Below are 12,930 nucleotides of genomic sequence, written 5' to 3'. Positions count from 1 at the left end.
ATTTTAGCCTTTGTATACATTTGTATGTTACACACATCACCAAACACAGGGCACACGAGATAAAGAAAATTTAGAAGATGTTAGATATATGCACTTAAAAACAATAAATAATGTGAAAATACACCACCAAACATGTGTTTTGTTATTTAAAAACATATATGGAAATACGTCTTAATAAAAAAATTGTGTAATGTTGTTTAAAAACTTAAAATACGTGTTGAGTCGCCATACCAAACAGGTCTTAATATTTTGGTTCAATCTTCCCTCATTTTTGCGGGAAAAAAAACAAAAAAAAACTCAAATCCAAACATTTTTTTTTAATAAATGAACGGCCATGATGGAAACAATAAATAATGGTTAAGAAATCATCGGCTATCGGGGAATCACTCTGGTCTGGTGTAGTCTCTCAGTCTGAAGTAGAGCATCGCATCGCACCACCGATGGAATTCGAAACCCATTGCGACACTGAGGCTGAGGCTGAGGCTGAGGCTGAAGTACCAAAAGAGCCTCCGAAAATCCACCGCCTGGAAGAGTCGGTGGTGAACCGAATCGCGGCGGGAGAGGTGATTCAGCGGCCAGTATCGGCCGTGAAGGAACTGGTGGAGAACAGCCTCGACGCCCACTCTTCCTCCATAAACGTCGTCGTCAAGGACGGTGGCCTCAAACTCATCCAAGTCTCCGACGACGGCCACGGAATCCGATACGATGACTTGGCGATCCTATGCGAAAGGCACACGACGTCAAAGCTTTCTACATTCGAGGATTTACAATCGATAAAATCAATGGGTTTCAGAGGAGAGGCTCTGGCTAGTATGACTTATGTCGCTCATGTTACTGTCTCCACCATTACCAAAGGTCAGCTCCATGGTTACAGGTATTACTACTAAATGAGAATGAGAATTTTACCCAATACAAGCTTGCTTCATTTTTGGGTTGTGATTAATAATGAAAATAATTATCAATGCCAAAGGGGTTGTGGTCTAGGTCTAGCTCTAAATTATGCAAAAACCCCCGAAAGTTATAACTTTGTTTCAATGTCGCTTGGATTTGGAGTTTGTTTTGGTGTTAAGTTTGACTAGTAATTTAGTATTGAAATACCAATTTGCCTCTCTCCATCTATTGCTTTTGCTTTTGAGATTGGAGAGATGGAAAAATTGGTCTTTCACTTTCAATGCCAAATTATGTCAGAATTAACACCAAAACAGACTGTTCGGTTGGGGTTGGGTTGGGTGGAAAAAAGTGTAATATTCCTCCCAAAAAAATATCATTCATAGACCATGTTTTTTTTTTCTTCTGAGCTTGTTAGCAACTGGCTAGAGTATGAATTAATTTCAATTTTTGATTATATTGTTCAGGGTATCTTATAGGGATGGTGTCATGGAGCATGAGCCAAAGCCGTGTGCTGCCGTAAAAGGAACTCAGATAATGGTATGAAGCATACATTTGAATGGAGGTTTCCCTGAGCCTCGGTAATTTAAAGTTGAAAAGTTAATATGAAATGGGATTAAGCTCCAGAAAATAAGTAGTCATTCTTGGAATTATTTACAGAAACTTTGTGTTACACATACTATTATTCATGATTTTGGTATTTTTTGAACTATCCTGAATAGATTAGATACTTATTATATTACTTTGTGATTATATAATTACATCAGATGAAATTGAACTTCATTTTGCTAACTAGGACCGATTGAAAAGTTCATTAGTTATTTGTAATTTTTTCAATGTCCTCATGCAATAAACTAGCAATTCCTTTTTTTTTTTTGTACTCCACAAGTTTTGATTCCTGTCTGTGTTGTCAGGTTGAGAATCTATTTTACAACATGACTGCTCGGAGGAAGACACTACAAAATTCTGCTAATGATTTTTCAAACATTGAAGACTTGCTAAAGCGGTTTTCCATTCATCACATCAATGTGAATTTCTCATTACGAAAGGTCGGTTGATTGACTAATGAAATTTGTCATTTTATGAAATTGTTAAAATACATAATTATTTAATTTCTAAAAAAGGCTGTTAAAGTTCAAGTATGCACACCCACACACACACACATGTATATGTATATATGTACATAACAAGTCTAAAACTAACAATTTAAACACACAAGATTGCATTCCACCTGTAGATTTTGGGTATGTAGCTAAAAAATGGAGGCTCTTACTCTTCCTACCGAAACTAGGAAATATAGTAACTCAACTCCAATTTTCCTAGGCTCAAATTCTTGAGCTTCTACATAACCATGGATGCAGCCAAGGGTTGCTGGAATCAATCTAAAACAGATTATGAGAAGATAAAAGAGGTTGAAATGACACGAGCCCTAAATGGGATATAGTATTCTTAATCAGCAATAGACTGCCTTACATTAGCTGTAGACCTGGTTTTTATAGTTCTATATTCTCCTAATAAATACTTACTAGTTTCAAGATTCTCTAGAGACAACTAACTCAATAAATACCTACTAGTCAAAAGTCAGATCAGACTTGTCAACTGACTTAAATTCAGCACAAACTTAAAATAAAGGCTAAAATGCAATTGCACTCTCTAAGTTTTTTAGTCTACTTATAAAAAAAAAAAAAAAAAAAAATCATTTTTGTCCTCTAACTTTACTTTTGTTCAATTGAGTCCTTCAAGTTTCAAATTTAGTCAATTTAGTCCTTTCGTCCAATTTTGTTAAAAATTTAGAGAACTCAATTGAACAAAAGTAAAGTTAGAAGACTGAAATGAATTTCAGTCACACTTAGAGGGTGCATTTTGCATTTTAGCCTAAAATAAAAGACTTAATAACATAACAGACCCCTAAATAAAAAGTAAATAGTAAACTACCCAGAAATATTGAAGAGCCATTTTAAGCATGAAATTTAAATCATAGTTGCTGGCTGCATCAATTATCCACAAACAATACGACAATACAACAATTCAACAATCAATCAAAAAGAGTTATGAAAACAAAAATGTTGCTGAATGTTTTTCAAAAAAATGTATATTAAAGAATATTCGATTTGGCTATTTAAATATAAAGATGGAGCAAAGAAAAGAAAGATGAAAGGAAATGGAGAGAAGGGACTAGGGAGAGGGGTGCCTATTATCCCAAGAGTTGATTAATTATTAATTTGTTATGGATCCAATTTTATTTTGTCATAAACATAAAATTCTATCATCCAATTTTTTGAACCAGTGTCCATATGGTTCCAATTTGATTTTGTATTATGGATCATAAAATTGTAGTAGGATTGAGACTGTAGTTGATCTCTCAATCTTGTTTGGGATCCTAATGCATCCTTTAAAATATTTTAGCTTTGCACTTAGATAATAATAATAAATTTTTTTTTTTGATAAGTAGCGTAATTTTATTGTTAATGAAAAATGCTTTGTGTTCTCGATGATGAATACAAAGAGTCATAAAAATTACAAAAATATCAAATGGAAAATCTAAGAGAAACTTGGTACTCTAAAATGGAAGAACAATATGTTAAACCCCAAACTTGGGGCCAATGAAAAAGAGTGCAAACAAGTAATGGTATTGATTGATTCAAAGAGCTCTCAGAATTCTCAAATATATGCCAACTTCACTCCTTCCATACAATCCACATCAAACAAGTTGACACCAGATTCCAAACATATGAGCTGTGCTTCCCAAACCAATTTCTCCATCCAAATAATAAAGGTGCAACAGACCCTGGCATGACCTAATGAATCTCATATGTCTAAAACACCTCTACCCACAAAGCATAAGCAGCATAAAAAATATCAGATAATAAATTAGAAAATTTATTTATTTATAAATAAAATGATGTTAACTAACATAATACATTCTAGATCTTACAAATTTTACCATTGACCATGAAGGAACATTTCCTAGCCAACCATCATAGTAATGATTGTTTGATCAATTTATTTATTTATTTTATGAGTAACAATATATATATATATATATATATATATATTAGAAAAAGGAGTCACCAAAGTATACAGGAAATATACTGGGGTGAAACAATCAATTACAAAAATTGCATTAATCTAATAAGTCAACAATAGAAAGGAAAGATTGATTCCTCAAGGCAGTCAGCTAGTCCAATAAGGTACGGAAAAAAGAATAACTTGAGATTAGGCATAGAATGCTTGGTATCTTCAAAACTTATGCTATTCCTTTCCCTCCAAATGCACCACATCAAACAATGTGGGATAATCATCCAAATGATGTAGGATAATCATCCAAATGTGATTAATTATGGTTCTGCTTCAACTAGGCGTAGTGGTATTAATAGGGAGCAAGCTCTTTTTGTTCCTAAATGAACTTGAAGATGCTTTCTTGGAATGTCAGAGGATTGAATGAGGTTGAGAAGAGGCTTTAGATTCGTAATTTGTTGCGTGCATGGAGGCCTGATATTGTATGTTTGCAGGAGACTAAACTTGAATGGATTACTAGAGGAAATGTCAGAAGTATATGGAGCTATCCATATCTAGACTGGTTGTACTTGGGTTTAGAAGGTGCTTCTAGAGGTATTGTCTTGATGTGGGATTGAAGGGCAGTGGAAAAGGTGGAGGAAGCAGTAGGGTGTTTTTCTGTTTCATGCAGATTTAAAAATGTAGGCGATCAATTTGAGTGGGCTTTTACAGGTTTATATGGGCCAAATTTGAATAAGAGGCGTAGGAAAATGTGGGAGGAGTTGACAGGGTTGATTAGTTGGTGGGATGTGCCATGGTGTCTAGGAGGTGACTTTAATATAATTTGCTTCCCATCGGAAAGATTAGGGGCTACAACTTGTACTCGGGCTATGTATGGATTTTCGGATTTTATCTCTCTTCATGGGCTTATGGATATACCTATGGAAGGAGGCCTTTATACTTGATCCAATACTTCCTCTGCCTCTAGATTAGATAGGTTTCTTTTCTCTCCGCTCTTGGCAGATCACTTCACTCTATTTGCACAGAGAAGGCTGTCCAGGGTACTTTCAGACCACTACCCAATTCTGTTGGGGGGGGGGGGGGGAGTCAACGGAGAGGTAGAACTCCTTTTCGTTTTGAAAATATGTGGTTGAGGGTGGAGAATTTTGTTGATAAAGTGAAAGCCTGGTGGGCATCCTATTTGTTCCAAGGAAATCCTAGTTTTATACTAGCTAAGAAGTTGGCAGCTTTGAAGTTAGATCTGAAAAAATGGAACGAAGCAGAGTTTGGTAATGTCACTTTTAAGAAAGAGCAACTCTAGAACAAATTGAATGATTTGGATGCTAGAGAGGAGACTCAGCCATTAACAGCTGAGTAAAAGTTAGAACAAGTTAATCTCTGTACTGAGATTGAGAAGCTCACTCTTTTTGAAGAGATTAGTTGGAGGTAGAAGTCTAGGGTGCTACACTTGAGGGAGGGGGACGCAAATACCAAATTTTTTCATAGAATGGCTGATTCCAATAGAAGAAATAATGATATTGAGAGCCTGATGGTTGATGGAATCTTGTCTTCCAATCAAGGTATGATTGCTGATTATATTACTCAATTCTTTATGAATTTATACTCTGAGTAGTAGGTTGTTCGACCATTTCCAGAAGTCTTGGTATTTCCAAGGATATCTGGTGATAATGCTGATTGGCTAGATAGACCTTTTGAGGAGGTAGAAATTTTTGATGTCATACAAAATTTTAATGTTGATAAACCGCTTGGACTAGATGAGTTTCCAATGGCTTTCTTCCAAGTGTGTTGGAGTATTCTCAAAACTGATCTTATGGCTATATTTCATCATTTTTTTGCTAAAGGTCAATTTGAGAAAAGTTTGAATGCAACGTTCATCACTCTCATCCCTAAAAAAAATTCAGCAATTGAAGTCAAGGATTTTTGCCCCATTAGTCTTGTTGAGAGGGGGGGGGGGGTGTTTATAAAATCATTGCTAAGGTCTTAGCTACCAGACTTCGCACGGTCATTGAAGATATAATTTCTTCTTCACAGAATGCTTTTGTGAGGAACTAGATTCTTGACCTTGTGCTTATTGTTAATGAATGCCTTAACAGTAGAGTGAAAACTGGCTTGCTAGGGATACTTTGCAAACTAGATGTTGAGAAGGCTTTTGATCATGTCAACTGGGGATTTCTTATGTAGTTACTAGAACGGAGTGGGTTCTCTATTGAATGGAGGCGGTGGATTTTCTTTTGTATATCTACAGTTTGCTTCTCTATTCTGATAAATGGGTCTCCCTATGGGTTTTTTGAGAGCTCCAGGGGGTTGAGACAAGGTGACACATTGTCCCCTTTGCCGTTTGTCTTGGTTATGGAAGCCCTTGGGAGAATGCTGGATAAAGCTGTCCATGATGGTCACATGTCAGGCTTTGGTGTAGGTCGTTTAGAGAGAAGATCTTTGGCGGTGTCACATGTTCTCTTTGTGGACGACACTTTAATTTTTTGCGATGCTGATCTGGATTAGGTTTTGTTTCTCCGTATGATTCTCATTTAGTTTGAGGTGGTTTCTGGTCTAAAGATAAATTTGGGCAAGTCAGAGTTGGTTCCTGTGGGTATGGTGCATAATCTTGACTTATTGTTGAATGTCCTTGGCTGTAAACACGGTACTCTTCCAATAAAATATTTAGGCCTTCCTTTGGGAGCTAAATTCAAGGATAAGACAATATGGAACCCAATTCTGGAGAAGATAGAATGGAGATTAGCAGGATGGAAACGTTTGTACTTATTCAAGGGAGGTAGAATCACTTTAATTAAAAGTACTCTATCTAATTTACCTACTTATTTTCTATCTTTATTTCCTATTCTTGCTTCTGTGGCTAACCGAATTGAGAAACTTCAGAGGAATTTCTTAGGGGGTGGCATTGGTGATGAACCAAAATTCCATTTGGTTAAATGGGCTACTGTTTGTACTCCCATTGCTTCGGGTGGTTTGGGGATAATGAAGGTAAGACTTTTTAATGAAGTTTTGCTTGGGAAGTGACTATGGAGATTTGGGATGGAGAGGGCTGCCCTTTGGATGCAAGTGATAGCAGTGAAATATGGCTGTGGATGGGGTAGTTGGTGTACTAGGCCTACTAATGGTCCATATGGTGTTGGCTTGTGGAAAAATATTAGTCGGGGATGGCCTTCTTTTTTTCGCCACGTTCTATATGATATTGGGGATGGGTCTAGGGTGAAATTTTGGCAAGACCGTTGGTATGGTGAAACATCTCTTGCAGTCAGCTATCCTTAATTGTTTAGATTTTGCCGAGATTAGGAGGATAGTGTGGCTGAGATTATGAAGTTTGATAACGGAACCCTGTTTTGGGATGTAAGTTTCTTTAGGGGTGTGCGTGTTCGGGAACTAGAGGCACTGGCCGGTTTCATGGATACCATATATGGTGCTTTGGTGAGAGGGTTGGAAATCTGATAGAGAGAAGGGCTTCATGGTTAAGGATTATTACAATCTCTTAGTGGGATCTAATGACTATTGCTTTCCTTGGAAAAGCATTTGGAAGCAGAAGATTCCTTCTCGAGTAGCTTTCTTTGTTTGGATTGCTGCTTTAGGGAAATGCTTAACGATTGACAATTTACGAAAAATGAAGGTTTGGATATTGGATTGGTGCTATATGTGCAAGTGTAATGGTGAAATAGTTGATCATCTTTTTCTTCATTGTTCGGTTGCAATGAATATGTGGGCTATGGTGTTCGGTTTGTTTATCTTTTCTTGATTTCTTAGATGCTTGTAATTTTTGTTCTTAATTATTTGACCTCTTGTACACTCCCTAAGTACTAGGGTGTTCCCCTTTTTTGATATCAATAAACTTTTTACTTATCAAAAAAAAAAAAAAAAAAATCATCCAAATGATTGTTTGATCATGTGGATTGACCATTCAATTCCATCAAAAGACCCCCAATTATCCACAAGATGCAAAAAGGAACCACATTCCAAGTTTTATAGTTTCATTCACTCTAAAAATTTCTCTCTAACAACTTAGCATTTGCATGAGTCTTTGGCATAACCCATGTCACTCCAAATAACACCCACACAAATGACCTAATAGTTCTTGCTACCATTCATTGATTTAGAAGGGGTTCCACTGATTCTCCACTTGCCTTACACATGAAAAGAATGGTAAGATTTTAATATATGTATGGAGTTTTTAACACCATATGTATCACTCTTTTAGGTTTTAATGTTACATGATTGGAAATCCTTTTGCACCGTAGTAAAGCTTTTTAACCTCTACTAAATCAGCATGGAGCTTCTGGAGCAGACCTTCACACAGTTGGTACATCATCAAGGCTTGATGCTATTCGATCGGTTTATGGGGTGTCAGTTGCTCGAACTCTTATCAAAATAGAAACTTCAGACAATAATCCATCAAGTTCAGTTTTCAAGATGAATGGTTTCATCTCTGATTCAAATTATGTTGCAAAGAAGATAACAATGGTCCTTTTTATCAATGGTATGTATTATTGTGCATACTTGAAATGTAGTGTACTTTTATGGTCCATTAGAATCTACCACTATGAGTTTATCAGATGTACTGTAATCCTCTAACATCTGAAAAGCAGAGTTTATGACAGATTATTGTTTCTTTGCTTTTGGTGGAAGCATCTGTTATAAACACTGACAATATATGGTGTTTCTTCTTGTTTCAATACCTTGATTTACCTTCTATACTTTTGCATTTCCTCAAAAGAAAACAGCAACGATCTCATATCAAGTTTGAAATTTGGCTAATATCAGTCCCTCTTATATATAATTGAAAAAGTGCATCTCATGTTCTTTTCAAATTTAGTTTTATGATCAGCATTGCCTCCTGTCCTATAGATTTAAGTTCTCTGTTTGCTTGCTTACTGTCATTTTGATAATCCTTTTCTTATTATTGTGAAATGATACTTTTGAGACATAAGTGGAAACATAATATAAATATTGTGTACGAATTAAATTTTCTGATTCAAATTGTACCATGAAAGTAATATAAATTTTGTTTGGTTAGTGAATGGCATCTTGGTATCGAAAAAGAAAGGTGGAAGGCATCTTAACTCTCTCTGTTTTGTTTTTTGTTCCACTCCCCCTTCCTCAAAGGTCTTTGGACCATATGGCATCTCCTACCTGCCCCTTCACTTGTAGCTTTTCTAATGATTGTGTTGCTAGCCATGACAGTTTTTTTTCCCCTAATATTCCTGATTCACTTTGCTCAATCTTTAAGTTTTCTTATTTTTACTAAATTTCCTTCATATCAACTTAAAAAAAAAAAAAAATCTTCAAATTAAATATGCTTGCATGGATGTCAAAATTTGTCAGATCAAGTTAACTCTCTCTCAACAAGTGTATTCATAAATGTGTGAGGAAATTTACCTGATTTTATATTTATTTTTATCTCCTAAAACTCCATTTTAAAGATAAAATAAAAAGTTTTCTAGCATGCTTTAGTAATGGTAGTAAAGTAATGACATAAGAACTCACGTGTTCCCCCCCCCCCCCCCCCCCCCCCCCTTCTTTTTTCAGATAGATTGGTAGATTGCACTGCTTTGAAGAGAGCTATTGAAATTGTTTATGCTGCAACACTGCCCAAAGCATCAAAACCCTTCATATATATGTCAATCGTATTGCCACCTGAGCATGTTGATGTGAATGTGCACCCAACTAAGAGAGAGGTACATGTTTCTGGGTTTTTTCCCCCAGTCTTTTCTGATCTATCCAAACCTAACTGAAAGGTCAAGTCTACCTAGGGTGAGAAAAATCAGAAGAAGAAAGGAAGAAAGAAAGAAAAAAAACTGCATATTTTTTTCTTAAGGGTACATGCTGAAAGTTTTATCGTGCAATTAAACCCTCAGTGCATAACATTGCCAACTTAGAACTTAAAGGCAAAATAAATCCAATGAAATTGATCAGTCTCTTGGTATTCTGTGATGGTGTTCCATCTTGTCTGATATCCTTTTGATTGCTTATATTATGCACTTTTTCATAATTGAACTTTCTACAATGTGTACCCATGTTAACTGTTGAGGCAATTGTATCACTTTTCTTCCAGTAAATACTAGTTGAAACCAGAGGTAATATTAATATTTTTTCTTTGTTTACCTAGGGTGATGTATAACTTTGAGCAATAAATCAATCAATAAGTAAAATGAGATGTCTTGGGGTAGAGTAAATCGATTTAGCCTGGGTCAGCTTGCAGATCAGCTTGGGCTTTTCCATTGCAATATTTCATGATGTAATAATTGCTTACTGTGGCTATTTGAAGAAAACTTTTGAAAAAATAAAAGCCTTCTGATATTATGTTATTTTATTTACTTATCTATTATTATTATTATTATTTTGATATGTAAGAAAACTTGTTTTAAGGGAAGACTTGTTTATTAGAAAAATGAAGTAGCCAAAAAAATATGTACAAACAGTAGAAATGAAAACAAAAAAAAAAAAAACTATGTATAGGAAGATAGGGAATCTAAAAAAAGTGGAATGAAAATGGTTGTGGAGATATGGAACAGAGAGAGATGTCCTCTGGAGGAGGGTCATTGAGGCGAAATATGGGGATGGTTGGGGTGGTTGGTGCACAAAACCGGTATCAGGGACATATGGTGTTAGTGTGTGGAAATCAATTAGAAGTGGTTGGTTAGCTTTTTTTAAATTTCTTCGGTATGACGTGGGTGATGGTACTAATGTAAAGTTTTGGGAGGATGTATGGTGTGGGGTTTGTTCTCTTAAAGAAGTATTTCCAAAGTTGTATGGTATCAGTTGGGCAAGGGAGGCTTTTGTGTCAGAGGTCATGCGTTTCTCTCATGGGAGGATCCACTGGGATGTCCGATTCCGTCGCCCAATGCAGGATTGGGAGGAGGAAGCGTTGGATTTGTGTTGGGTATGCTTTATTCCACAAATGTACGGGGCTTTGGTGCTGATAAGGTTTGTTGGAAACCAGCAATGAGTAAAGGTTTTGAGGTTAGAGGTTTTTATCACGCTCTATCCCCTTGTTCTGACATTTCGTTTCCTTGGAAAATGGTGTGGCAATTGAAGATTCCTCCTAGAGTAGCATTCTTTTCTTGGATTGCCACTCTAGGTAAGATTCTAACTATAGATAATATTTGGAATAGGCATATTGTAGTGCTTGATTGGTGCTATATGTGCAAAAGGTGTGGGGAATCAGTGGATCATCTTCTTCCTCACTGTTCGATAGCATATGAGTTTTGGTCTATTGTATTCTGTTTGTTTGGTATCCATTGGGTTATGCCATATAAAGTTATTGAGTTGTTGGCTTCATGGCAGGGCAAGTTTGGAAGACATAGAAATATAGATTTCTAGAGGTTTGTGCCACATTGTCTGTTTTGGTGTTTATGGCGGGAACGGAATGCCAGATGCTTTGAGGACTCGGAACGGTCAATCCTTGATATAAAGTCCTTTTTCTTCCACGCTCTCCTTGAATGGAGCTTAGTTTTACCTTCATGCACTTCTTTGTCCCTCCCTATTCTTCTTGATCATTGTAATTTGGGTTACTAATTTCTGTCATTGTAGTATATTTCTAGTGTACTTGGGTTGGCTATTCTTTGATAAAAAGTTCTTACGTTATTTATCAAAAAAAGAAACTATTTCTAAAAATATTTTAAGAATACAAGAAGAAAAATTAAACATGTTATTATCAGTGGTTTTCTTTTCCCTAAGCTGAACCGTAAATTGGAACAAAAAATATCATGTGATGTTCTCTGCAAATGTGTTGTTTTTCCGATTAATTTCCTGAAAACAATGAGTTATGTCTAAGTTATGCATTTAACTCTTGTTTAGAGAGAGAGAGAGAGATACTCAATTTTTTTCATATGCCTGGACTTCATCAGAAATACCTTGAAAGAGGCAAGAGTTACCATTATGATTTATGAAGTGAAAATGTAGAAACATCTTTAGCTTTTCTTGCTTATTCTTTGATTGGTTCTTATTGGAACAGCTGATGCGGAATGTTAGTCTTTGTCAACCTCGTAAGGATACCATATTGTGAGGTTCTAATTGAAAACAACATACCTGTCATATGCAGGTATGCCTTTTAAATCAAGAAGTTATTATTGCGAAGATACAGTCAGTGGTTGAATCAAAATTGAGAAACTCCAACGAGGCACAGACATTTCAGGAACAGGTATTTCTAGCAAACTTCGTCGCTGAACTACAAACTAGATCCATTTGAGTCTTTGATAAGAAAATATCTGCTTTTTAAGACTTGCCTCCTATGTCCACCTCAAATAGGGTTAAAAAAGAATAACAATGAGCTTATGTTCAATTTGGGGAAAATCCTGTGTTAGGTTAATTTGATTAACTAACACTGGTCTTATTATACTCAAATAATAATATGCATATTGTTAATATACCTGCACTATAGTTAAAATTTATAAATCTGTTTCTTTCTTCCTCAAGTGACCAAAGTCCTTCCTACAAAGGTGCAATACCCTGAGGTGGAGCTCCTATTCATGATAGGACCTACCTTGTCAGCATCTGCATAGGATTCTATTGATGACAGACTATGATTAGAAAAGAGTACCTTGATTAGGAGCTGATATCATATATGGAAGGATATGTTAAATAACATCTATATGAGAAACTCTACGTGCATGTATAATTGGCTAATCGCACTAAAAAAATAAGCAATATATGGGCAAATGTGAGACAGATAACCAGTCCCAATTAAGCATTGTTATCTCCCTTTATTAGCCAATACTCATTATTTCGGAAGGGCAACAGATGAGTGGATGGAGGGGTTTTGGGTTTGAACTACGAGAACTGCTTGTTGGCATTGATCCGCAAGTTTGAGACTGAAATTGGTATCAAGCCTAAAAATTGTGGTGCATGATCCTACGTGACGGTTGTAATGAGGGATGGCTGGTGTAGGAATGTACCTGTGGTAAAATCAACCAGTGATGTGAAAGGGAAAAAGCCTCTAAGGGCAGTGAATGGTACTGGAAATATCAGAAACCCCCTAGAATTCAATTAAATTTGAGGAACATACAGAAATTATTT

The 12,930-nt window shown here is 35.9% G+C and overlaps 1 protein-coding gene across 4 annotated transcripts in view; it reads left to right on the top strand.

Moving 5' to 3' along the window:
* The first annotated feature begins 338 nt into the window (after nucleotides 1-338).
* The window catches only part of LOC126713628 (DNA mismatch repair protein MLH1), a 48,619-nt gene continuing 36,027 nt past the window's right edge, over nucleotides 339-12,930 (top strand). For 2 of the 4 annotated variants that reach the window (XM_050413433.1, XM_050413434.1), the window contains exons 1-6: nucleotides 339-874; nucleotides 1,356-1,428; nucleotides 1,803-1,937; nucleotides 8,182-8,392; nucleotides 9,442-9,590; nucleotides 11,957-12,055. In XM_050413433.1, the coding sequence (XP_050269390.1) occupies nucleotides 354-874; nucleotides 1,356-1,428; nucleotides 1,803-1,937; nucleotides 8,182-8,392; nucleotides 9,442-9,590; nucleotides 11,957-12,055 (1,188 nt within the window). In that variant the 5' untranslated portion in view covers nucleotides 339-353. The remainder of the gene's footprint in view (nucleotides 875-1,355; nucleotides 1,429-1,802; nucleotides 1,938-8,181; nucleotides 8,393-9,441; nucleotides 9,591-11,956; nucleotides 12,056-12,930) is intronic. The other 2 variants (XM_050413431.1, XM_050413432.1) reach the window with 2 other exon arrangements.

The sequence above is a fragment of the Quercus robur genome, chromosome 2, assembly GCF_932294415.1.
Source record: "Quercus robur chromosome 2, dhQueRobu3.1, whole genome shotgun sequence".
Taxonomy (NCBI): domain Eukaryota; kingdom Viridiplantae; phylum Streptophyta; class Magnoliopsida; order Fagales; family Fagaceae; genus Quercus; species Quercus robur.
The sequence above is the reverse complement of the archived record's forward strand: the minus strand, read 5'-3'. Positions and strand labels throughout refer to the sequence as shown.